This window comes from Neoarius graeffei, chromosome 15 (genome assembly GCF_027579695.1).
Source record: "Neoarius graeffei isolate fNeoGra1 chromosome 15, fNeoGra1.pri, whole genome shotgun sequence".
Lineage (NCBI taxonomy): Eukaryota > Metazoa > Chordata > Actinopteri > Siluriformes > Ariidae > Neoarius > Neoarius graeffei.
In genome coordinates, this window is record NC_083583.1 from 46,538,540 (window position 1) to 46,563,704 (window position 25,165).

Sequence of the window (25,165 nt, forward strand, 5' to 3'; positions counted from 1 at the left end):
CATTCCCAGGTCTTATTTAAAAGGATTTTAGAGGAGAAACTACAATTTTTAGAGAGTTTTGCTTTTAAGGAGCTTTATTTACAGTTCATACACACCAAGTATCCAACAAAAGCCAAAATACCAGTCATTGTGAGCAGACATACAGCATACACAAGAAACGTGCTAAATGTGGACCATGTCCCTGAAGACGGTTAAAATAAAAACCAAAAAAAAAAAAAAAAACCCAAAAAACCCCATGACCCTTTGTTAGCCCGAACCTGACATTTCATTATACAGTTGTACTGCTGCTTACTCAGAGATCATTTTTACACGCTCAGGGCTGCCAGTACAGACTGGATGAAAAGAAATGGCAGATATTCTGTCATATTCTCTCCTCTCAAAACCCCCTGTACCTGCTCAGTGCACTGCTGCTCCTTGACTGTCCGTTTCCACATGGAATTATTTTTTCCAGAGGCTAAAAAAAATATTCTCTTTGCTATTTCATTCACTACAGAGAATTCATCTTGTTCAAAAAGAACAAAAGGAAAAACAATAAAGCAAAAGAAGTCTTTGGAGGAATCCTGCATCTCTGAAGCTAGCTTTCTCACAGCATTAAAAAAAGAACAAGGTCAGTCCTCTTCTGGAGCTCCACAGTCCTGCCTCATTGCCTGTCCCTAACGGACATCAAACGAAAAGGCGTAGGTGCTTTTCTCCAGCTCCGTGTCCACCACTCTGCTCCAAAGTCAAAGTCAGATCTCGCTTTCCGCTCTTCCAGCTGCATGGCACTTCTGCTCTTCCGGGATCCAGTCTGCAGCTGGTTTAGTAAATGACTTCATACACAGTGGCCTTCTTGTCTCCTGAGCCGGTCACGATGAACTGGTCATCAGGCGAGATGTCACAGCTGAGGACTGATGAGGACTCCTTTGACTGAAGACAGAAAATGGGATTTGGAGAGTTAGCACACAACCAGGGAGCAAAATTCATTAAACACGGTTAAAACAGCGAAAGCTGGTCAAAGTGATCATAACGAGGACACCGAGGACATTTTTGTGATATCAATATACAAAAGAAACAATCACTCGGAACCCTCATCACCCGATTCAAAACACCTAAAATATTTCAGAATGCTGAATTTAAGGGAAACTGAAGTCATTTTTAAACTTGCCTTATTTCTTAATTAACGTGTTCTTCAGTTACATTTTTGGTTTTATTGTGACTGAGGTCACGACCAGTTCTGATCGAGGGAGTCGAGGTGGAGGCTGTGGATTCCTACAAGTATCTCGGGCTGTGGCTGGACAGCAAGCTGGACTGGACTTGCAATACCAACCAATTGTACAGGAAGGGACAGAGCAGGCTGTACTTCCTGAGGAGGCTGCGGTCCTTCAACATCTGCAGGAAACTCCTGTGGATGTTCTATCAGTCCGTGGTCGCCAGTGCCCTGTTTTACACCGTGGTGTGCTGGGGGGGGGCAGGACATCCAAGAAGGACACATCCAGGCTGGACAAACTGATCAGGCGGGCCGGCTCTGTGGTCGGCATGAAGCTGGACTCTCTGGTGGCGGTGGCAGAGAAGAGGACTATGGACAAACTACTGAACATCATGGACGATGCCAGTCACCCTCTGCACACCGTCATCAGCAACCAGAGGAGCCTGTTCAGTGATGGAATGCTCCTTCCCAAGTGCAGGACTAACAGACTCAAAAACCCCTTTGTCCCTCACGCCATCAGACTGTACAACTCCTCTCTGGGGGGGAGGAGGGGTAACAGGAGGACGGGAAGGAGCAGTAGCCTAGTCTAACAATAAGCAATACATATATACATACACACACACACACACATACACACACATATATATACACATATATATATATATATATATATATATATATATATATATATATAAATACTTCATTTAATTTATCTAGAAGTTTTCTCCATTTTCTATTTTCTGTTTATCCTGTAATGATGCTGCTGGAATTTTAATTCCCCTGAGGGAACCCGCCCAAAGCGATCAATAAAGTTCTATCTAGTCTAATCTAATCTAATCTTATTAACCTTATATCGTGACTCGTATTGGCGTATTATATTACGCTTATCGGCCTTTTCGTTTTTTAGCCATGTTGACTGTAGTTCGTTTGGTCCACGGCAGGCGTTGCTTATCCGCGTGATCTTCACGAGACTTGTGCGAGACTTCAAACATGAAGTGTCAGCACCGCCAATTTGAAAACTGTTTACACAGCAGCCAGATCGCCATATCATTCTAATTTAGATTCATTTGGAGATCTGCCAGCTTCATCAGTGATGGAGATTATTCCATACGACCTCAAACCAACGTGGAGTAGAGAAGAGTTGGAAAGACGACAGGATAAGGACGAGTCCGTCGCGCTGGTATTTATGTTGTTACTGTCGCACAATTAAAACGTGTCAGATCAGGCGGCTGGTGGGTTTTCAAAATAATAAACACGTGCATGTATTTTTGTGATAAATCCGTATTATACTGAGCGCATTTCCCACATAATCCTCACTAAGGTTTCGGACAGCACTACAAAATGGCGTCCACGCTATATAGTGCCCTATATAGTGAGTAGGGGGCGATTTTGGACACAGGGAAAACTTCCGGCTTGATTACGTCAGCATTCGAAAGAGGGTGCGTGCGTCTTTTGACGACATTGGCAGATGTTGGTCACTTTGATTTGTGCTGTACGTTTTACTTCCGTCCTATGACGTCTTGCACAGGTCTCAGCGAATCTTGTTTACAGCCATTGCTTTGACATATGGACTGATATATTACAGAGCATATTCCAAACACTCATAACTTGCTACAGCAACGACAAAATAGCTGTCAGAAATGCATTCCTACATTTTATAAAATGAGATAAACAGAATTTTGATTTTTTTAAAAAAATTACCTTCAGTTCCCCTTGAAGGCTAATCCTATTTTATCACATTTGTGATTTTTGGCTTCCTCGTTTAATCAACTGTCATTGTAGTGAAAATTACATACAACAACAAGTACATTTAATAAGGAAAGGCTCATTCTTGGTTGCACTCTTGCAGCACATTTATTTATCTATTCATTCATTCATTCAATCCAATTTTGCTAATAATTGAATTTTTTCATTTCCGTTTCCGGTTGAGAGTACGTCGTGCGCGTTCTGGCTGCCGCTTCTCACCGGAGCTCTTTATTTTATTTCTTTTTCTATTTTTTTTTCTTTCCTGTGTGTTTGTGTAGTTTGGTGTTTGTTTGAGTGTTTTGTCCGCCGGTTGTGGTGTAGCTCCGGACCCAGTTTGGGGCGTCGGTTCCCTCCAGGCCTTGGTTCACCGTGGGTGATGCCTGTGCTCCCAGCTATGGACTGCAGTGAGCCTGTTGCTCAATTTACATCGTGGTTGTCCAGCGCTCTGTGCTTTAATGCTTGGCGTGATGTTCCGAGCGATGTTGCTCGGTGGCGTCGCGGCAGCTGTGCAGGCGGTTTGGGACACACCAGCGTTCTGCGTGGCGGAGCTTCTCTGCTCGCTGTGTGGATCCACGGCGTGGTGTTCGAGCGACGTTGCTGACGGCGTCACGGCGGCGGTGCTGGAGATGTGGGACTTGTTTTTGTGCGCCTTTTGGTGGGACTGTGGCTGCTACACCACGGGAATTACATCCTGACCCCTACTCGGTGGACTTTTTACTTTTTATTATATTTTTATTTATTTATTTATTTATTTTCTTTCCTTGTCTATAATTGTAAAGCGTCCTTGGGTTTTTTGAAAGGCGCTATGTAAATTTAACATTATTATTATTATTATTATTAATATTTAGCATTGTTAAAATTAATGACAATAAAGATGAATTTAGCTTTTAATTTTTTTTTCTTAAATAAGTGAGATGAAGGGACAAAAGAATAAAATGTGCAAAAAAAAAAAATCCTGTCTGCTGAATTAAAACGATTCAAGTGCATGATGTGTAGTGGTCTGACAAAACCCACTGGATATAGTTGTGGCTGAAATCAGGACCAAAAAAAACCCTCACCACACACAAAAGGAAAATATTTGTTTATGCCTAGAACATTCTTTAATACCTCAGGTTTTAGAAACAAGCAATATAGTTCACTAAAATCACACACAGATGTTAAAAAAAAAAAATCACTTCAATTTTTATTTGTCTACTGCTTTCAACAGCAGACATCTCAAAGTTGTTGTAAGTGTAGATTTTAATCCCTAATGAGCAAACAAGGCGATATTGCCAAGAAAATCTGAGATGACACAAAAACTTAAGAGGAACCAGATTCTCATGGAAACAAACAATCACACAGCTCTAGTTAAGGTTTTAAAGGGGGGCTGCAAAAGAGTGAGCAGTCTAATGCTCAGTGACCCACCATCAGCACCTTCACACCAACAGAACAGTACATTATTCACTTGCTTTTTTTTTTTTTTAAATTACAACTAATGCAGGGGAAAATGTACCTCTCATACAAATTAAATTGAACCTTAACCTTATTTAATTAGTGACGCTTAATACAGATCAGTGCTGCAAGAGTATTACAATTCTGTGTGGCTTGTTTGGATCAAGTCCTTGAAAGTAACTGGTCAGAATAAAACTGAAACATGGCAGTACCTGGAATATGCTGGAGCCATACGGAGTTCGCCAGGCGTTCAGGAGGTTATCTTTACCTGTGCTTACAAACCATTTACCTGCAGATAAAATACACTCATAAGAGACGTACAGCACATTCGAAGAACCCCATTGGAAATGATGTATTATGAAAAATCAAAAGTACTCGTACCACAGTAGGCGAACTTGAGTGACAGCACACAGCTCTCGTGAAGGTGCAGCTGGTACTTGTCTGGTTTGGAGACATGCAGTACTTCCACATTACTGCTCTCCATGCCCACTGCCAGCCACTCTCCTGTAGGACAGTAGCCCAGGGAGAAGATCTACACACACACACACAAATGGGAAACAACTGAATGACCAAAAAACCCCAAAACCTGCAACTGACATATCTTCACTGTTCTAAGTGAAACTTCATTTCCCATGATTCCCTGGTGCTGCAGTACCTGGGAGGTGAAGTCGTGCTGCTGAAGCTGTCGACCCTCTCTCAGGTCCCAGCAGCGCACCGTGTTGTCAAGTCCCCCAGTCCACAGTTTGGTCCCGTCGTTGGAGATGTCGATGCAGCTGGCTCCATCAGTGTGGCCCTGGAACTGCCTGTGGAGTAACACACGCCAAAAACCACACCCACCATCAAACCATCACACCCATAAATCATCAGACGCCACATCAGTGCGTTTAATCACTCTCTGATAATCACAACTCCGTACCTGACGAGCGTCTGGTTGTGAAGGTCCCACACGACGATGTTGCCGTCGCTGCAGCAGGAGAAACAGACCTTGTTGTCGGGACTGATGGCCAGCGCGTAACACGCTGGAGCTGAGGACGTCAACTCCGCCTTGATGCGTGGAGTGGGCGTGGCCAAGTCCCAAATGGACAGAGTGCTGGCTTCACCTCCAACTATCAAAGTTCTCCCGTCTGGGAGGAGCTTGCACGAGCGGATATAGTTGTCCCTGTTCTGATTGGATGAAACGAGGGGAGAATTTAATCATTATTCCATTGATTCCTCTCGTTAAACAACTCGAGTGCGTTTGCATTGATTGTGAACTTGTGTTACAACATGGGAAAGCAGATACACAACTGTAAAATAAGTTAGCTAGTGAATCGGCTGACATGTTAGCTAGCTCAGGTGTAGATTTTCAAACTCTAAAAATACAGTGACGGCAAAACAAAAACTCATCAAGAATTTCGGCATTTCCCTCAGATTTCTTAGGAAATGACTAAGACTTGATTAATATTAGACTGCAATTTCACTTAGCTTTGACCACAAACCCGATCTACGATGGGTCCCACCATACTGAGAAGAGTCAATGTCACGTTAACTAGTGTAGCTACACGGAAATTTCAACTTCTGAAGTCGTAAATACCAGAAGAATCAGATACACAAAGTGTTTTTGTAAAGACGGTAAACACAAACATTTTGAAACTGACCAGACAGTCGAGTTGGGCCATGGGGCTCTTGCTGCCCGGCTGGCTGATGTCCCACACTTTGACGCAGCCTTTGCCGCCAGTGTAGACGTGGCGAGTGGAGGTGCTGATGGTGACGGCACACACCACCTCTCCGTGGCTGAGTGTGTGGATCTGGCGGGCGTGGCGCGGGATGCCTGGGCCCAGGAGAGCATCAGGTGGGAAGGGCACAGGCTGCATCTGTCCATCTGCACTCACGTGGAACGAGTACGCACTGGGGAGGGGACAAAACCAATAAATCCATTCAGGATCAACCATTTAGGATCATTAAAGAGGGAATCATTTGAGATCTAATACAAGAGATGGAAGACTCACGGCTTTCCTGAGGCTGCAGGCTGGAGGCTAGCAGGAAGGCCAGGGACCCTCATGTGTGGGTGAGGAGACTCATAGCCCACCTAAAGGATACAAAAGCATAGTCTGGTTAAAAAAAAAAAAAAGTGCTATGTCACTAGATTTGTGATGTACTGTACTCCTTTAAAAAAAAAACCGACACTTTCCTGAGAAAAAAAAAAATCTGTTAATTGTCTGCAAATGAATGTGTTTAATGGTGTCTCTTGAAATATACGTGTTTATAGACATAACTTAAAATGAACTTTTTCTTTAAAAAAAAAAACCTCAGCCAATCCTAATCAATTGTAAAATATATACTGTGAGCTAGAAGAACCCAGTTAAAGTGGGCAACTTGTTTCAATTATGTCCATGCTGTCTAATAAAGTGAGCTGAAACTAAAACTTACTGCTGTCTGATTTTAGAACATCTCATCTCATCTCATTATCTCTAGCCGCTTTATCCTTCTACAGGGTCGCAGGCAAGCTGGAGCCTATCCCAGCTGACTACGGGCGAAAGGCGGGGTACACCCTGGACAAGTCGCCAGGTCATCACAGGGCTGACACATAGACACAGACAACCATTCACACTCACATTCACACCTACGCTCAATTTAGAGTCACCAGTTAACCTAACCTGCATGTCTTTGGGGGAAACCGGAGCACCCGGAGGAAACCCACGCGGACACGGGGAGAACATGCAAACTCCACACAGAAAGGCCCTCGCCGGCCACGGGGCTCGAACCCAGGACCTTCTTGCTGTGAGGCGACAGCGCTAACCACTACACCACCGTGCCGCCTGATTTTAGAACATTTCAAATAAATTAACCAATAATGTTAAAATATAGGGTGCTCGAAAACTTGTAATTGCACACTGGATTGTCCCCCTGTCTCCTACGCTTAATTTCATAACTAGGCATGTAATGCTCTCTATAAATGCACTAAAATAGTAAAAGTCATTTGAAAACAGATCCAGTATTATTTTTCAAATCGTGTTAAAATGCTGTCTCACCACAGAGGAGCGTCCGTATCCAGCAGCGGCAGCGGCTACAGCGGCGGAGCCATTCATCTGTGGTGAGACGAGGTGGAGTCCAGCGCCGTATGCTGCTGCGGCTGCTCCAGCAAGCTCGCCGTTCACCCCTGGAGGAGGCAGACCGAAAGCACCAGGAGGATACACACCCTGCACCGCCAATGGGTTCCTCACACCCAGAGCTGTGGAACAGGAGACAGAGCAGTACGGGCTTCCGTTGAGAACCATTTATCTTTTTATATATAGTGAGGATGCTTTTAAGTGGCAGGATCTTGTGCTGTTTTAGGATAAAGGATGATTAGGCACTACAGACATTCAGAGTAGGTCTAAATGCTTCAAACAAGCAATGATACTTAACATTTCAGTTCTAGAACATGCTTTAAAATGACAAAATAAAAACTGAAATGAGAAACTCTTTAGCACAAAAACATGTTACACATGACTACAGAAAACAGCCAAACTGTAGTGATGCAGCTGAACTAGCCATCAGACTGCAACCCACAAACAATCATCACTACAAAGAATAGCAACAACAATGAAGATCACTACTGCCCTCTGCTGGTCCACTGCTCCACTAATGAAGACATCTCTGACACATGTATTTCACTCCCTACACCACTACACTACAGCGATTTGGGACTTACCCAGAGGGTCCACAACTGCTTTACCCGGGACAGAGCGGAATTGTGGTGGGCCACTGGGGCCGGGGGTGGAGGAATCTTGAGACATGGGCGTGCCTGGTTTCAGCCCTGGGGTACTAGACTTTTCCCTCTAAGAAGATTGACAGAAAATGATATGGAGGTGTGTGTACTGGAAGTGTGTGTAAATGCTAATAGAGCACGTGTGCTTACTGGGGGAGGCTCTTTGTTGCGAGAGGGTGAGGCGCTGCTGGAGGAGGATGTCAGGGAGGTGGGGCTGGCCTGAGGCAGAGGCTCCTTCCTGGAGGGGGGTAGCTTGTCCAGACCATTCTCTCTGGAGGAGTACGAGTGCACGCTGCGTGGAGACGAAGGGTCCTACGCACACACACACACCTTTACTTCAGCCTCTCAATTCCTGTTCCACACAAATGCAGTGAAAACAAACAGATGATCTCACCTCATCCACTACCAAGTTGTCATCACTCTTGTCAGCGTCACTACCCTGTGGGACGGGCCAAAGCCTTAGAGCTGGATTTACATTTTAATTCACGTTTCAAAAACTTGAACAGTTCATTACTTATCACAAAGGTCCTTTAAAAAAAAAAAAAGCAATGCTTGATGTGCAACACATTCAACAATATAAAAATTCATGTGGAGAAACGCTCTCTCACATAGTCTGTGAATTCCTTCTCATCTGATTTCCTTTTCTTTCCATTACTGAGGTAGTCTGATGGCCGGCCTTTGTCTCCATTTGATAAGGAGCTCTGAAAGACAGAAAGGCAGATGAGGCAAAAATCAAATCAGCTCCATAAGTTCTGGACCCAAGGGCAATAAAGCAGGTTAATGCATGCCTGCCTGCTGTATGGGCTCCAGTGTGAGACAGCAAAGAAGGTGGAGGCACCAAACAAAGCCCTCCCTCCACTGGACACTGCAGCAAGACCGCAAATCCGTGAACCACGTTTTGTTTCCATTGGCCAAGTTACTGGTATCATAACTAGGTACCAGCATTGAATTTAGTTGGCCAGAGTACCAATAGTGCACATGCAATAATCACGGAACTGTGAAAAATACACCAGAGCGCCAGAATCGCTGTTTGTACAGTACAGCACTCTTCAGTAAGTATGTCTGATATCAAGTACAATAGAAAACCTAAAATTTCTGTTTGGTGGGTGGATTAAGTGTCTCCATAAAACCTAAAGCAGAGTAAAGAGTAAATCATACCTTCGAGCTCTTCAGCTGTTGCTAGAGGTGTGTGGGAAATTATATCACTAGCCCAAAACCTACTTTCACAAATACAGAAACTTGACTGGGATTCAAGCTGTATTGCATTTTCCAGCACCAAAGCAACAAGAGAGCACTAGGATGAGTGGAAGGAGGATGTGATGCAAGTAAAAGAAACATGAAAGAAGAAGAGGAGCGGTGATGGCAAGTAGGAGCACAAAGACAGCAGGAAGAGAAAACGAACAAGTGTAAAATAGAGGAAGAAGGGGTGAAGTAATACTCACTGGTCCCGCCTCACGGTCTGGATGAGTCACGGTAGACGCATGTCCCCGCAGCCAATCGAAACAGACACATAGTTACTTATCGACCCAATAATGTATAACAAAGCGCATCAATCAGGTTAGGATTAAACAGAATGCGAAGGAGATACTGTAGCTCGGGTTATGGCTCTTACCTCGGTGGTGCTCGGCAGCAGCCGCCGCCGCTGCTACAGCCTCCAGATGTGCTCTTTCATCCTTGGCAGCCAGCTGTGCCCCAAGTGCCCCCGACAGAGCCAGCAAGCCCGAGCTGCCCCCCAGAGCCAATCCCGGGTGGGGCAGCCCTGATGGGTGAGGAGCCATGGGCAGAGCCTGAGCAGCATGCTGGGAAAGGTGCTGAGCCTGCAGCTGTTGCTGGAGATACAGACAGACAGAAAAACAAGCCAAGAGATTGAAGGATCAAACTGAGTTGAGAGGTGGTGCAGCAGAGGGAGTATGCCCATGGAGAGAAGACGCTGAGGCCAGGACAGCAAGGGTAGCCTCACAACTGGTATAGCGCTACAGACCAAACACGGACGCATGGGTGAACAAGAAGCAGAATCTTAGCATAACTGAATGACAGGCTGAGAAATTAAAATGTCAAAAGAAAAGAAAAGCTGGCAAAAATGTCTGAGACAATTTCTTCTCACCTCATTATGGATTGTGTGCTTCAAATCCTTTAGATCCAAACATGATTCTGGTTTGACGCGTGTTCTGGACTACAAGTGGCATTTGTATTATAACTGCATAAAATGGCTATCTTCAGGATTAAATAAATAAATAAAAAGTGCATGCATGGTTCTTTAGGAGTGCTGCTGTACCAAGCTCATCTTACCATGAGCCGGAAATGCTCGATGCTGCTGCTTGTAATTCACATTAGGTATGACTCAGGCATCACGCAGAGCAGCATGGAGCTTTATTCTTGTGCTTCTTCACAAGCGCTCGCCAAGCAAATGTCTGTCCTGACAGTCAGATTATTAGAAATCTGCATTCCCTCTGTATGACCAAATAAAGTTGATCATCAGCCCGGTGAGATTTTCACTCCTGATTATGGTTACTGCTGCTCTAGTAAATCAAGCGCATGGGTTATTTTGATTATGGGTTTAGACTGAACAATACAGCATGAAGATTGTATTTTGTACCGTTTCTACCTCACTTGGTGTGTAGCATATGGTAAGCATCTCCAATACAAGAGATGATTTACAAACAAGCACACAGCAAACAGAGCCTTAAGTAAAATAATCTTAAGTTTTACAACCCCGATTCCAAAAAAGTTGGAACAAAGTACAAATTGTAAATTAAAATGAAACACAATGATGTGGAAGTTTCAAAATTCCATATTTTATTCAGAATAGAACATAGATGACATATCAAATGTTTAAACTGAGAAAATGTATCATTTAAAGAGAAAAATTAGGTGATTTTAAATTTCATGACAACAACACATCTCAAAAAAGTTGGGACAAGGCCATGTTTACCACTGTGAGACATCCCCTTTTCTCTTTACAACAGTCTGTAAACGTCTGGGGACTGAGGAGACAAGTTGCTCAAGTTTAGGGATAGGAATGTTAACCCATTCTTGTCTAATGTAGGATTCTAGTTGCTCAACTGTCTTAGGTCTTTTTTGTCGTATCTTCCGTTTTATGATGCGCCAAATGTTTTCTATGGGTGAAAGATCTGGACTGCAGGCTGGCCAGTTCAGTACCCGGACCCTTCTTCTACGCAGCCATGATGCTGTAATTGATGCGGTATGTGGTTTGGCATTGTCATGTTGGAAAATGCAAGGTCTTCCCTGAAAGAGACGTCGTCTGGATGGGAGCATATGTTGCTCTAGAACCTGGATATACCTTTCAGCATTGATGGTGTCTTTCCAGATGTGTAAGCTGCCCATGCCACACGCACTAATGCAACCCCATACCATCAGAGATGCAGGCTTCTGAACTGAGCGCTGATAACAACTTGTGTCGTCCTTCTCCTCTTTAGTCCGAAGGACACGGCGTCCCTGATTTCCATAAAGAACTTCAAATTTTGATTCGTCTGACCACAGAACAGTTTTCCACTTTGCCACAGTCCATTTTAAATGAGCCTTGGCCCAGAGAAGACGTCTGCGCTTCTGGATCATGTTTAGATACGGCTTCTTCTTTGAACTATAGAGTTTTAGCTGGCAACGGCGGATGGCACGGTGAATTGTGTTCACAGATAATGTTCTCTGGAAATATTCCTGAGCCCATTTTGTGATTTCTAACCTTTTTATTTCCACTCCAAGATGCTCTTTTTATACCCAGTCATGTTAATGACCTATTGCCAATTGACCTAATGAGTTGCAGTTTGGTCCTCCAGCTGTTCCTTTTTTGTACCTTTAACTTTTCCAGCCTCTTATTGCCCCTGTCCCAACTTTGAGATGTGCTGCTGTCATGAAATTTCAAATGAGCCAATATTTGGCATGAAATTTCAAAATGTCTCACTTTCGACATATGTTGTCTATGTTCTATTGTGAATACAATATCAGTTTTTGAGATTTGTAAATTATTGCATTCCGTTTTTATTTACAATTTGTACTTTGTCCCAACTTTTTTGGAATCGGGGTTGTATTACAAGGATTATAACAGTAACTGGGAGTGTGAGAGAATATAATTGTCCCTGCACGCTGGGTGGGATCACAGCGTCTCTTGCCAATCAGGAGTGACCGTTGGATCACATATACAGAATATGACATTTAGTGCACTCCTATAAACATGCTGAACTGCACAATAATGTTGAGTATTATATCATATAGTAGCATACATGTCTTTCTCCATGGAGACCGAGACAGCATATGATCTGGCAACAACTAAATTTGCAAAAATGGGTTTCCAAAAAAGTGGCCGTTTTATACTGGAATGTGACTTGTAGCAATTTCATTACTTAAGTGAAAGTACAGATCCCACTGGTCAAATGTTACTCCGATACAAGTGAAAGTTGTCCAGTCAAATTTTTACTTAAGTACTTGCTTTTAAAAATACATTAGTATTAAAAGTAAATTTTCTGTCAACGCATTGTTGTATTATTGCCACAACGCTGTTACCAAAGACAGAAATGTGAATTCACAAAATGAACGCATGCTGTGCCATCATGGTGGTTTAATGTTAAGCTAGCTAGTCAGTGAAACTCCACCTGACATGCTAGCAAACTCTTTTCAAACTCAAAATCATATTGGGTAGCTAAGGCCACACCAATTTAATTAGTTGTTTCTCGGATTTTTTCAGGAAAAATATGAAGCGAGCGAAATAAAAATAAAATTTAAAAAATGCTCTGATGGTAAAATTAGCGGTGGAAATAGACCAAACAATACAGTCAAACCAGTAAACAGATAGGCTAAATAAACGACTGAATTACAGTCAATTGAACATCTACAATGCACAGAAAAAAAGATTTGACCAGGAGTAGGCTACTTCTGATGGCTAAATACTTCGAATGATTTTTTGTTTGCCCCTCACATCAATCAATGAAATATATAAATCAAACCCACCTCCACAGAGTTGTTGTCCAAGTTGGCACATCGCAGGGTAACAAGCTCACGGCATCTTGAGTACAACTGTGCAAAGTTTACCCCCTCTTGAATTTCGACACACCTGTCAAAGATTTTACGCTTCTGTTCGCTGAATATCCTAACAATCACAAACACAGGCTTTGCAGGATTCCCCTCCACAGGCATGTTTCTTCCACAAGTCTTTATCAAAAGTGAAAGGGGCGATTTGATTGGTTTTCGATGTCACGTGACCTCAACCTGCAGTCTTCAGTATTTTGAACCATCAGCCACGATGTTTTTCTGTTGGTGGGAGTTTGATTTCGATTTTTTTTTTTCATTTTGCATTTTCTTCAAGCGGCGATTCCGAGAACCAACTAATCGAATTGGTTTGGCCTAACGCTACTAGAAAAGAAAGATTTCTACATTCTGTCTATTTGGCAAGATTATGCTAAAACATATTTCTGAAAGGACTTCAGATAAGTTAACGTTATTCATGTTAGCGTAACTCCGTTTTTACATGCTAACTAACAGTGTCCAAGTTAACTAGCTATGTGTTAACGTTAGCCGTGGACAAGGCTACGGCAACTTGGCAGGAAAATCCATAGAAAGTCATTTGACTAACCAGACTGCATAGCTATTGCAATGTTATCGCTAGCTCTAAAAGCACAGACAACTTCGTTGCAAGCTTTCTCTTGGAATAAAACATTTATATACCTCAATATTCTTCCGCAGGTCAGACGGCGAGTTTTTATAGGCCGTGATGTGGTTCGTTTTTGGCAAACAAAGCAAACATTTAAAACGAAACGAATCTTTAATCCTTTCAGAAAATTGAAACATGGGTTCATGGGCCATGGGTGCGTGCATTCTCCAGAAGAACCGCCTCCTTCCATTCTGCCATCAACTGATCGTGTTCAAATAATGCTGCGGAGAAATCATTAAACTTGATTTTATACAGTCTATGGATGTGACGTGACCCTAGTGATACTGATAGGCTGTCTCAGTGTCACCTGCGAATAAACCGATCACCTTTTAGAAAAAAAAAAAATCAACTTTCAAAGCTGCTTCATAGTAACTAGGACCTTGATAGAAATGTAGTGGAGTAAAAAGTAAGATGTAAGCCTTTCAAATGTAGTGAAGTTAAAGTCATAAGTTAAAAAAAAAATTATACTCAAGTAAAGTACAGATACTCAAAAAGTGTACTTAAGTACAGTACTCAAGTAAATGTACTTTGTTACTGTCCACCTCTGCTTGTAGCCCAGAAAAATATGACATTCATTTGCATAAGACTAAGCACCGTAATGTACTGCTGCTATACAAATAAACTTGACTTCATGTGCTATCAGTTATACTCAATGTTTTCAACTTATTACATATTTCCCTCCAAAATTATTGGAACAGCAAGGCCTTGTTTTTGCGACACACCGGAGACACTGAAGGGTTTGAAATCATTTGAGATATTTGATTGCACATCCCTTGCTTGCAAAAACCGCATTAAGCCAGCAACCTGCTGACATCACCAGACTGTTGCATTCTTCCCTTATGATACTTTACCAGGCTTGTATTGTAAAACTCATCAACTGCTGTTATTTTCCTTGTTTAATGTCTGGTTATTTGTACACAAATGGTTTTTTAGGCCATTGTTGTACTAATGCTTCTACAACGGCCCTGACTGATTTTCTCTCTTTTTTTTCAGCTTCAAAATGGCTCGCTTTTCTCCTACAGACAGCTCCCCGGTCTTTGTGTTGGTTTATCCTTTTTAACAAATACTGTCTTCAAACAAAAAGGTACCAAATAAAAAGCAAAATGGTTGCAAAAGGTGCCAAAAAACAAAAAGTTGTGTTACAATTTCGATGTAAACATCAGGAAATGAAAGCTGACCTTCTGATCCATCATCTATTCATCTTTTGATCTCAAACCCAAATGGCTTCAGTGAAGAGCAAAAACAATAGGATTGGCCTTGCCATTCCAATACTTTCAGAGGGGACTGTATTTCAAAATGGTGGAACAGTTTCAGTGACCGATGGTAGGCGTTAATTTAATCCACTAAATATTACTTGCTTTTGGTAGTCAACAATTAGACCATAAACTGATTCATAAAAGAGTGCATCTGCCCCTGGTGTAAACCCAGCTAGGAATGGGATGGGAAGGATGACCCTTCTACACTCCTGTGCAGAGCTCAGTATCTCCAGCCAATCATGAATGACTGTTAGCCAACACATACAGAAAATGGAAGTTACTGCTCTCCCACAAGCGTGCTGAACTACACTATGAGGTTGAGTCAGCTCAAAACTCTATAGCGGCTTTTTGTGTCTCTCGGACTGATATCTTGTGTGACCTATATTTAGCAATGGCTAAATCTGGAAAATATGGCGCTAATAATTTCTTCCGGTGTATTTTATACTTGAATGCAACTTGTAGTCCAGAAAACATAGCATTCACTCACATAAGACTAAGCTGAAAAACAAGGTGCTGCATTCATGTGCGATCGTAATTATCGAGCAGGTTTGCTAATGATACAGTGTTAGTGGTGCACCTGAACACAGATTTTGCATTTATGACTTCACGTGCAGGAAACAGACTAAATGACAGCACAGCAAAACCCCAACCCACTGGAATCCTGCTGCTCTTGCACCACAATCCATGTCTGATACTTAATCAAGCAACATAACAAAAACAAGCAAAAATAATGCAAAAAAAAAAAAAAGTGGATGAGAAGATGGAAGTACACACTGTGTGAGGCAGAGGGGGGAGTCCACGTACCCCTATCGACGCATTCAACTCCCCCATAGTCACCTGTTTGGCGCGTTCCATGGCCTGGACCACCTGCTGCTGGTGCTGGGGACACAACACAGGAAACAAGACCGCAATCAAATAAAACTTCAGTATATACCAAAAAACCCTGTGCATTAATGAACCTCATTAGAAGAGTCAACTGTAAGTGCCTGTGTGGAAAATATGTGAAAAGGGAAGGGGCTGAGTTCAGACATTCTGGCATCCTCAGAAAATGCACTGCAAATGTGCTGTCATCATTGGGGTGTGTTTGGATAGAGGTTCACGTTTTTGGTTTTTTACCCTTGAATGTAAACACAAATCATTGACACATGGGTCTATGACGCATAACCAGGGAGTCCACAGAAACAGAAATCACAAACCACCATTATCTTACAGTTTTTACACTTGGTCTGTTTGACCTTGAATTTTAAGGCTGTAATCTAAACCTCAGTAGCTCAGAGAAGTGAGCCCTGACTTAAATAACTCAGACCTAATGTGTTCATTTAGTAGAAGGAACAGGAATAAAGCTCTATAACTCTACAACCCCGATTCCAAAAAAGTTGGGACAAAGTACAAATTGTAAATAAAAACGGAATGCAATAATTTACAAATCTCAAAAACTGATATTGTATTCACAATAGAACATAGACAACATATCAAATGTCGAAAGTGAGACATTTTGAAATCTCATGCCAAATATTGGCTCATTTGAAATTTCATGACAGCAGCACATCTCAAAGTTGGGACAGGGACAATAAGAGGCTGGAAAAGTTAAAGGTACAAAAAAGGAACAGCTGGAGGACCAAACTGCAACTCATTAGGTCAATTGGCAATAGGTCATTAACATGACTGGGTATAAAAAGAGCATCTTGGAGTGGCAGCGGCTCTCAGAAGTAAAGATGGGAAGAGGATCACCAATCCCCCTAATTCTGCGCCGATAAATAGTGGAGCAATATCAGAAAGGAGTTCAACAGTGTAAAATTGCAAAGAGTTTGAACATATCATCTACAGTGCATATCATCATCAAAAGATTCAGAGAATCTGGAAGAATATCTGTGCGTAAGGGTCAAGGCCGGAAAACCATACTGGGTGCCCGTGATCTTCGGGCCCTTAGACGGCACTGCATCACATACAGGCATGCTTCTGTATTGGAAATCACAAAATGGGCTCAGGAATATTTCCAGAGAACATTATCTGTGAACACAATTCACCGTGCCATCCGCTGTTGCCAGCTAAAACTCTAGTTCAAAGAAGAAGCCATATCTAAACATGATCCAGAAGCGCAGACGTCTTCTCTGGGCCAAGGCTCATTTAAAATGGACTGTGGCAAAGTGGAAAACTGTTCTGTGGTCAGACGAATCAAAATTTGAACTCCTTTATGGAAATCAGGGACGCCGTGTCCTTCGGACTAAAGAGGAGAAGGACGACCCAAGTTGTTATCAGCGCTCAGTTCAGAAGCCTGCATCTCTGATGGTATGGGGTTGCATTAGTGCGTGTGGCATGGGCAGCTTACACATCTGGAAAGACACCATCAATGCTGAAAGGTATATCCAGGTTCTAGAGCAACATATGCTCCCAACCAGACGACGTCTCTTTCAGGGAAGACCTTGCATTTTCCAACATGACAATGCCAAACCACATAGTGCATCAATTACGGCATCATGGCTGTGTAGAAGAAGGGTCCGGGTACTGAACTGGCCAGCCTGCAGTCCAGATCTTTCACCCATAGAAAACATTTGGCGCATCATAAAACGGAAGATATGACAAAAAAGCCCTAAGACAGTTGAGCAACTAGAATCCTACATTAGACAAGAATGGGTGAACATTCCTATCCCTAAACTTGAGCAACTTGTCTCCTCAGTCCCCAGACGTTTACAGACTGTTGTAAAGAGAAAAGGGGATGTCTCACAGTGGGAAACATGGCCTTGTCCCAACTTTTTTGAGATGTGTTGTTGTCATTAAATTTAAAATCACCTAATTTTTCTCTTTAAATGATACATTTTCTCAGTTTAAACATTTGATATGTCATCTATCTTCTATTCTGAATAAAATATGGAATTTTGAAACTTCCACATCATTGCATTCCGGTTTTATTTACAATTTGTACTTTGTCCCAACTTTTTTGGAATCAGGGTTGTAATAAACAGGTAGAATACTGTTCATATTGAGGTTAATATTTGAAACTGATTATGTTCAGAAAATAAATATGTACTGAGGGGGTCTGTGAAATTTATGTTACAGAGCTCTCTGTCGGCAAACAGTTTGAGTACCCCTGTCCTATCAGCTGGTGAATGGGCACGTTCGCGTTTGTTGCATCAAAAAAAATTCAACTAAGATGAACTTTTTGAACAAATATCAGTGTTATTTTTATATATTGTCACGTATTGGTGCATGCTACCCATCAGTACATTTTCCTCACTGTAATCAATGGCAAAATGTGCGTTTGATAGATAGCAAGATGCCCTAATATAATCAGCCAATCAGAGAAGAGACGTGCATCATTAGGAACAATAATATAGCAAAAAGACTATAAAAATACGAGAGAGAAAAAGAATATGTGAAAGAGACAGAAGAAAAGATGTCAGGAAATGAGTGTGTTTCAAAAAGGAGGAGTATGACTCAGTGGTGGTGGTGGTGGTGGTGGTGGTGTGTGTCTTACCTCCTGTGAGAGAAATGGGATGAGCTGCGCACAGATCACATTCAATCGCTTAGCAATCTCCGTCTGGGGGTGAGGGGAGGGGAGGGGAGGGGAGGGGAGGGGAGGGGGGGAGAGAGAGAGAAAGAATGAGCAATTGTATGCGAGAGAAAAAGGGCAAGAAGGCATGAGGGTGAGGGAGTGAGACAGCCAGAGAAAGATAATGAGAGGGAGACAAAGAGAAACCAAATGAATGTGATTGTGTGAAGAAGAACGAGTGAAGAAACAAGTGTAAGAGATGGTGTTAGGTGTTAATACGCAAGAAGGACAGATAGTGTCCCACTTCCTCTGTGTACACACACACCTAGTAAATATTTCAGCTCTGCACATCTGGTTAAGGCTAATTGCTGCACAGTGAGCAGGGGAGGTGTGTAAAATATTCATGCCCAGCATCTGCTGTCCCTCTTCCAGCACAGAGAGCCAACCTCCTCCCCGAGAGCCTTGCTGTGCTCCAGCTCAGTGTGGCTAGCGTCCATGGAGAAGACACTATCAAAGCTGGCCACCTCAAAGCCCCTTCTTACACTGACTTGCCGCTTATGTAGTGACTTACCGCAGTTCAACTGCAAAAAAAATTGGTTTTGTACACTGCAAAAAAATTTGGTTTTCCAGCGGCCAAAATAAGCTCGGCTTTAAAACAAAAAAAAAAAAACGCTGCTTGTCTGGAAGCAAGAACCAGTGGCTTGTTGCCATGACAACAAGATCAAAGATGGTTATGCTAATTACATTAAAATAAGACCATGCATGGGATTTGAAGATTATTGTTGAAAATAACATGCTACAGGCTCCCATGTGGTGAAACAGAAAAAAAGAAAAGAAAAAAAAAAAGTTCGCCCTACAGCAGGACATTCAAATCCCAACAATACAACAGCTATTCCATGGCTGGAGTCCAGACAGCAAAATTGCCTGTGCTCTGTGCGTGGGAGGGATGAGATACTCCCTCTCGCCCGTCAATCACTATTACACTAGTGAACTGTGGGCATGTGTGAGGTCATGTATGTGGAAGATGGTAGACAGCACTTTCCTCAGAGTGTGTAATGGTGCCCCGATACAGCATGAGCAGCAGTTTGAAAGGATGCCATGGCTTCACATTTCCCAGAAGAAGCACCGCTGGTCATGTGATAGTGGTGAGCTCGTGGGTGAGAATTGGCAAATGACCAAAATTGAGAGCAAATTGTATTTTAAAAACCCCACACAAAAGTTTTACCACTGATTACGCTGAACTTGGAGTTACATTACTAATTCCAATACCAGAAAAAAGCATCCTAGTCAGAGAATAAGGTGCTTCAAGCCATTAAAATGTCTGTTAGAACAAAGAGTCAATCATAAAATGATGGATTCTCAGATTCCAAGCACTACTGAATCAACTCCAAAGCTTTAGGGTCAGGTTTTGATTCCTAAAAGATTTAATTGTACCCAAGTGTGAGAGCAGAATTTTCTGTTTCGCCAACTGACAAATATCTTCTCTCAGTCCACACCCCAATTTTGATCCATCCATCCACCTTCGTGCGGTGTGGAGACACTAAAGGATTTGACGTTGGAGGGTAAAATAGGCTTTAAAAGCCAGAGGTAAAACACTCCAGGTCGGTTGTGTGTTGAGAAATGTCTACATCTGATCATCAAATAGTTTGGGTCTCCAGTGCAGCACCAGCTTCGTGGAGAAAACAGCACATCAGCGGCACTTTACCACAGCGAGAGCAGACGTGCTGGAGACCTGTGTGCGCACAGGCTTTGTTGTTTATCAACAGACTAAACAAGTGCTCCACTTGTTCATTTCTGTCCCTCTATCCATCCATCCTTCATCACCCTGCTTCCCATTTCCCAAAGGACATAATCACTGCTTGTTAGAAAATGGCAACTACCAAAAGCAGATGACGGGGGGGAAGAAAGCAGGAGGGGCTGAATGCCAGAGGAGAGGAGGAGGAGGAGAGAGAGAGAGAGAGAGAGAGAGAGAGAGAGAGAGAGAATGAGCGTACATGCTAGAGGAAGAGTGGAAGGTTTTGATGGTTTTATTAGCAGAGGGATTTGGGTGATGCACTTGGGCGAGCAGAGCGAATGAGCAGGTCAGTGAAGAGAGGATGAGAATATGCGAGTGTGTGAGAGAGAGGGGTGGGGGAAGACACTGGGAGAGCAGTGACCTGATTTAAAGTGAAAATCGGCAGGGGGCAACAAAAAAAAGTCTAGCAAGGTCAGAAAATGCAGATGCACAGCAAGACCTCACACACAGACACAGAGAGACACTGTGTGTGTGTAAGATGCAAGATGCTCTTGCTATGCATCCGCATGTCCTGCAGAAACTCGGAACATAGTATGTCAAACGGATATAACCAGATTTTAACCAAATGCAAAAAGAGTTGTTGTTTTTTTTTTCTGGGGGGGGGATCACATGGCATTTTCATCAAATACCATAGATATCACTAACAAGGTGCACACAATCCAGCTTTTTCTTTCAAAGTGTACCACTATCTGTGTAAAAAAAAAAACGCAAGGAAAAAGAAGCAAAATAAAGCATTCAGTATAAAATGATCGTGAGTGTTTTAGAAACACTAAAGATACCCACAACTAGCACAAGAGAAAACTATTCAACCTATGGCCCAGGATATCAAAAGTTTGACTGCCACAGAGCCATCCGTGGCCGGGAGTCAAGGGATCAAAAAACTGGCCGTGCTCTCTGGGTGGGAGGAATGGCATACACACACTCTCCCCTGTCAATCACAGTGACACCAATCATGGGCGTTTGTGAGCTCATGTATGTAGAAGAGGGCAGACAGCTCCTTCCTCCGAGTGGGTTATGCTACCCTGTGATGCTGCGTGAACAGCAGTTTGTAAAGATGCAACTGGCTAGCTTCACAAGTCTCAGAGGAAAAACGTATTGGTCAGTTGCTGTCGTACGACAGAAGAGAGCTGGGTGGTGAGGGCAACTGGCAGGTCACCAAACTGCCGATAAAAAGCCACAAGAGCACAGAAACATGTTTTGTGAGATCACAATATCAGCCATTCCTGTTCAGAAGGTAAGAACTGTTATACAAAATGTACAAAACTTAAAAGAACCACTGCACAAACAAGCTAAAGTCATAATTTGCCCAAAATAATACCATTTTCCTTTTCCAAACGTAGTCGATCATCCAGGATGTGTGTTAAGGTGCATCAGCTGCCCCCTAAAAATGAAAAGTTACTCTAATCATGATGCATTTTTGTTTTTATGTTCCTTTTGGTAAGAAAACACACTGGGTGAAATATTTTGACAAAATCCAAAACTTTAATGGTGGCACCAGGAGCTCAAAGTTATGGAAAAAGCTGCTATTTTATGACTTTTATGACAATTTCGATCACTTTTCATGAAACATTATGGCACCTTATAGAGTATACCAAATATCTCAGATACACATTTTCAGTACATATTCTAAATATATTATCAAGCACAGCTTGAGTTTTAGCTGTTCATTGAATCATTGTTCAACTACTTTTAAACAATACAAATGTATTATGAATCACATTAATGCTTCTCAATCCCTTGCAAAGGTTCTTAAAGGACATGGGACATGAAACATAAATGCACGCTATATCAGTTTCTTTCCATTAAAAATATGAAATAATTGCATCAACAAATACAAAATTATCTATTAAATTCAGCAAAATCGTTATATTCGTGATGATTATATGGCATTTCTGCTCGAGCTCCGATATGCATATTTTACAACCGGAAGAGCCGCTGTCACGTGATCATACGTCACAAAAACTTTCGGGTACAGCACAAGCGGGTAGATGAAAATGGAGAAGTGTGAATCGTGATGATGACAAATGCGACAAAATAGTTTTTGTGTCTTGGATGACAAGAAAATTTTTTTCGTTTTTAGAGTGTTTAACGTACATTGAACATCATGGTGTATTGCGACCTCCCAGTCAGTCAGACGCGCTGTCACTCCTGTTAGCAATGTAGCTAGGCTCAGTATGGCCAATGGTATTTTTTGGGGCTGTAGTTAGATGCGACCAAACTCTTCCGCGTTTTTCCTGTTTACATAGGTTTATATGACCAGTGATATGAAACAAAGTTCAGTTACACAAATTGAAACGTGGCGATTTTCTATGCTATGGAAAGTCCGCACTATAATGACAGGCGTACTAACACCTTCTGCGCGCTTCGGCAGCGCATTGATACCTTCACTCGGAGTTGTACCATTATTTTTTAGACAGGGCGGACGGACCAGGGCATTCGCCCGCCTGGCCGTGCCCGACGAGGAGCGCTCTCGGCCGGCTTGGGAGGCAGACGGCAGCCCCTCCTGGAAGTGTGGTTTTACCATGGGCCTCATGTGGTAAGGATTAGTATTATAATTTGGGGTGTATCAATTATTGATTATCATAATTCTGACTCGTTTCGCCATTTTGAATGTTTTCATCTCGGACTCTGGAAGCATTGTATCTCAATCAATCTCGAAAAATATCAGCAAAAAAAAACTAGCTTGCAACGGACTTTAGCTAGATCTATGATGAACTTTCAATGTATGATACAAAAATAATACTTCTTTCAACAGATCATTAGCCTTTGAGCAGAATTGTTTTTAACTTACCAGGATGTGTTATCCAGCCGACCGCTTTCAGTTTCATGGGGATTGAATGAACTCTCACTCTCAGAATCATCTGACCCGTCAGAGTAAAGACAAGATCCATGTTCATGTGAATTTCCAGCTATCGGTTCGAATTGATAGGGTCTAACTTCACATCTCTGTGAAACATCGGGAATGTCACTGTCGATGGTGTCCATGTCGGTAACCTGTTTACATTAGATTCCCAAGCGCTGGCTCCTTGGAAAGTTTTTGTGACATCATGGGTCACGTGACCGCCTAGCTAATTAACGAATCATTGTTTTACGCTGATGTATAAAAAAGTTGAATAATGTGATGATTTTCACATTTTTGACGCCCTGCAGTGATTTAGATGGCATTTCTTATGTCCTTTATACATAATTATACCCAGAAAAAAATCCATGTCCCATGTCCTTTAACATGATCTCTGGGTCACAAGAAATCAATAAATGGAGTCCAACATTGTGATTCAAACCTTACGCGAAAACATAAAATAAGCGTTTTTTTTTTGGCAAAAAATGAACCTCATGGTGCCACCATTAGACTTTTGAATATGGTCAAAACATTTTACAGGATGTCTTTATTGGTGAAAAGGAACACCCGAACAAAAATGCATCAGATTTTATGAAAGTGAGGGCCACTGATGCACCCTAATGTGTGTGGTATGTGATTTTGCTGTTGTAGTATTGCACTGGAGCGACCTGAGCTAATGATACAAACACTCAAGTTAAGCTTACATGCACGAGATGAGCACCGTGCAAAAACTCACCATTTAATTCGGACGCTATTGAGGAATGGTACCCGAGTGAGTGGGGTTTGTGCTATGACTGATGTTTAGTTCTATACGTTTTTAATCGCCAACAGTGTGCAACATCGGTAAGCAAATACGCACGTCTAAAATACTGAACAACTTGATACAGGATGAGTACTAGATTACTTATGATGCCAAACTGGTAGTCTTGTTGTTCCAGTGCAAAACTAAAGAAGCACAAAGATGTGGTACCTCACAGTAAAATTTCATTTTGGTCCAAAATGTTCCCTCAAGAAGTAATTAAGCAAATTATTCACACGAGAAACTGAGCAAACGCTACTACCAAGCCAATCTTTAGAACAGAGACTTCCAGAAATTAAGTCACAATATATAAAATCATGCAGCCAAACTCACCTGTTTGTGCATCTCAATGTTCAGGCCATAGGACATTTCATAGTACTGAAAAGAAGAAGGAAAAAAAAATCTATTTAATTAACCCTTTTCCACTTACAGGAGTAAGATCTGACCTGGCAGGAAACATGACTGACAGGCAAATAGACACACCTCTGTCCTGATTGGTTGATTATTGGCTGTCGCTTTTTTTTCTTCCGTTTGTGGATTTTTTCGACTCTGAACAGATATTTTATTGACAGATGCCAGTACGGAAGAGTGGCTGACCCAAACTAAGTGGTGCAAATGGTTCTGACTGTGAAAGAGGACAGGAACAGTTTGTGTGCGCGCATGTGTTGATAGCTCAGACATGCAGAATTAGCATCCGTTTGGTCAGGTGGCTATAACACACACACACACACACACACACACACACACAGAACTGACGTGGGCCAGGAGAGAAGCATGTTTGTATAAGACAGCGAGAGGGGAAAATGGGCTCAGGCAATAAAAGAAGCAGTGTGACAGCTGTCTGTCATACACCCCTGCCTCACCAAAACCCCACACTGTTGCTAGGCAACACCAAGTCTCCAAAAATTATGAGCCAAAGAGAAAGCGCAAGAGAATGAAAGAAATGCTGGAGTTTGCACACAGATCTGTGCTGGACTAGGTTACCATGAACTGCGTGCGATTATAATTATTCTCAAGCAACCTGATGCAAAGCTTCGAGCTGTAAATAACTGTGTGCGTGTGTACGGTTCTGTATTTGTGTGGTTTTTGGGGGCTTTTTTTTTTTATTTGTATGTGGTTTGCTTGCATGTTATATATTTTATATACGTGTGTGTCCGCCAGATTTTCATACCCGATGCTCAGATTATGGATTTTGAGTTATACCTGCTGCATTACACTACCAAGCCTCCGT

The 25,165-nt window shown here is 42.3% G+C and overlaps 1 protein-coding gene across 3 annotated transcripts in view; it reads right to left on the bottom strand.

Moving 5' to 3' along the window:
• tle2a (TLE family member 2, transcriptional corepressor a) overlaps positions 1-25,165 on the bottom strand; it is a 100,156-nt gene continuing 74,991 nt past the window's right edge. The window contains exons 4-20 of one of the 3 annotated variants that reach the window (XM_060941490.1): positions 24,268-24,312; positions 18,487-18,549; positions 15,849-15,890; positions 9,706-9,922; positions 9,536-9,552; positions 8,702-8,794; positions 8,488-8,532; positions 8,244-8,405; positions 8,037-8,163; positions 7,375-7,574; positions 6,352-6,431; positions 6,001-6,250; positions 5,280-5,527; positions 5,019-5,166; positions 4,745-4,895; positions 4,576-4,652; positions 1-906 (exon numbers count right to left, since the gene is read on the bottom strand). In XM_060941490.1, the coding sequence (XP_060797473.1) occupies positions 799-906; positions 4,576-4,652; positions 4,745-4,895; positions 5,019-5,166; positions 5,280-5,527; positions 6,001-6,250; positions 6,352-6,431; positions 7,375-7,574; positions 8,037-8,163; positions 8,244-8,405; positions 8,488-8,532; positions 8,702-8,794; positions 9,536-9,552; positions 9,706-9,922; positions 15,849-15,890; positions 18,487-18,549; positions 24,268-24,312 (2,073 nt within the window). In that variant the 3' untranslated portion in view covers positions 1-798. Of the gene's footprint in view, positions 907-4,575; positions 4,653-4,744; positions 4,896-5,018; positions 5,167-5,279; positions 5,528-6,000; positions 6,251-6,351; positions 6,432-7,374; positions 7,575-8,036; positions 8,164-8,243; positions 8,406-8,487; positions 8,533-8,701; positions 8,795-9,535; positions 9,553-9,705; positions 9,923-15,785; positions 15,891-18,486; positions 18,550-24,267; positions 24,313-25,165 lie in introns of all 3 variants that reach the window. The other 2 variants (XM_060941489.1, XM_060941488.1) reach the window with 2 other exon arrangements.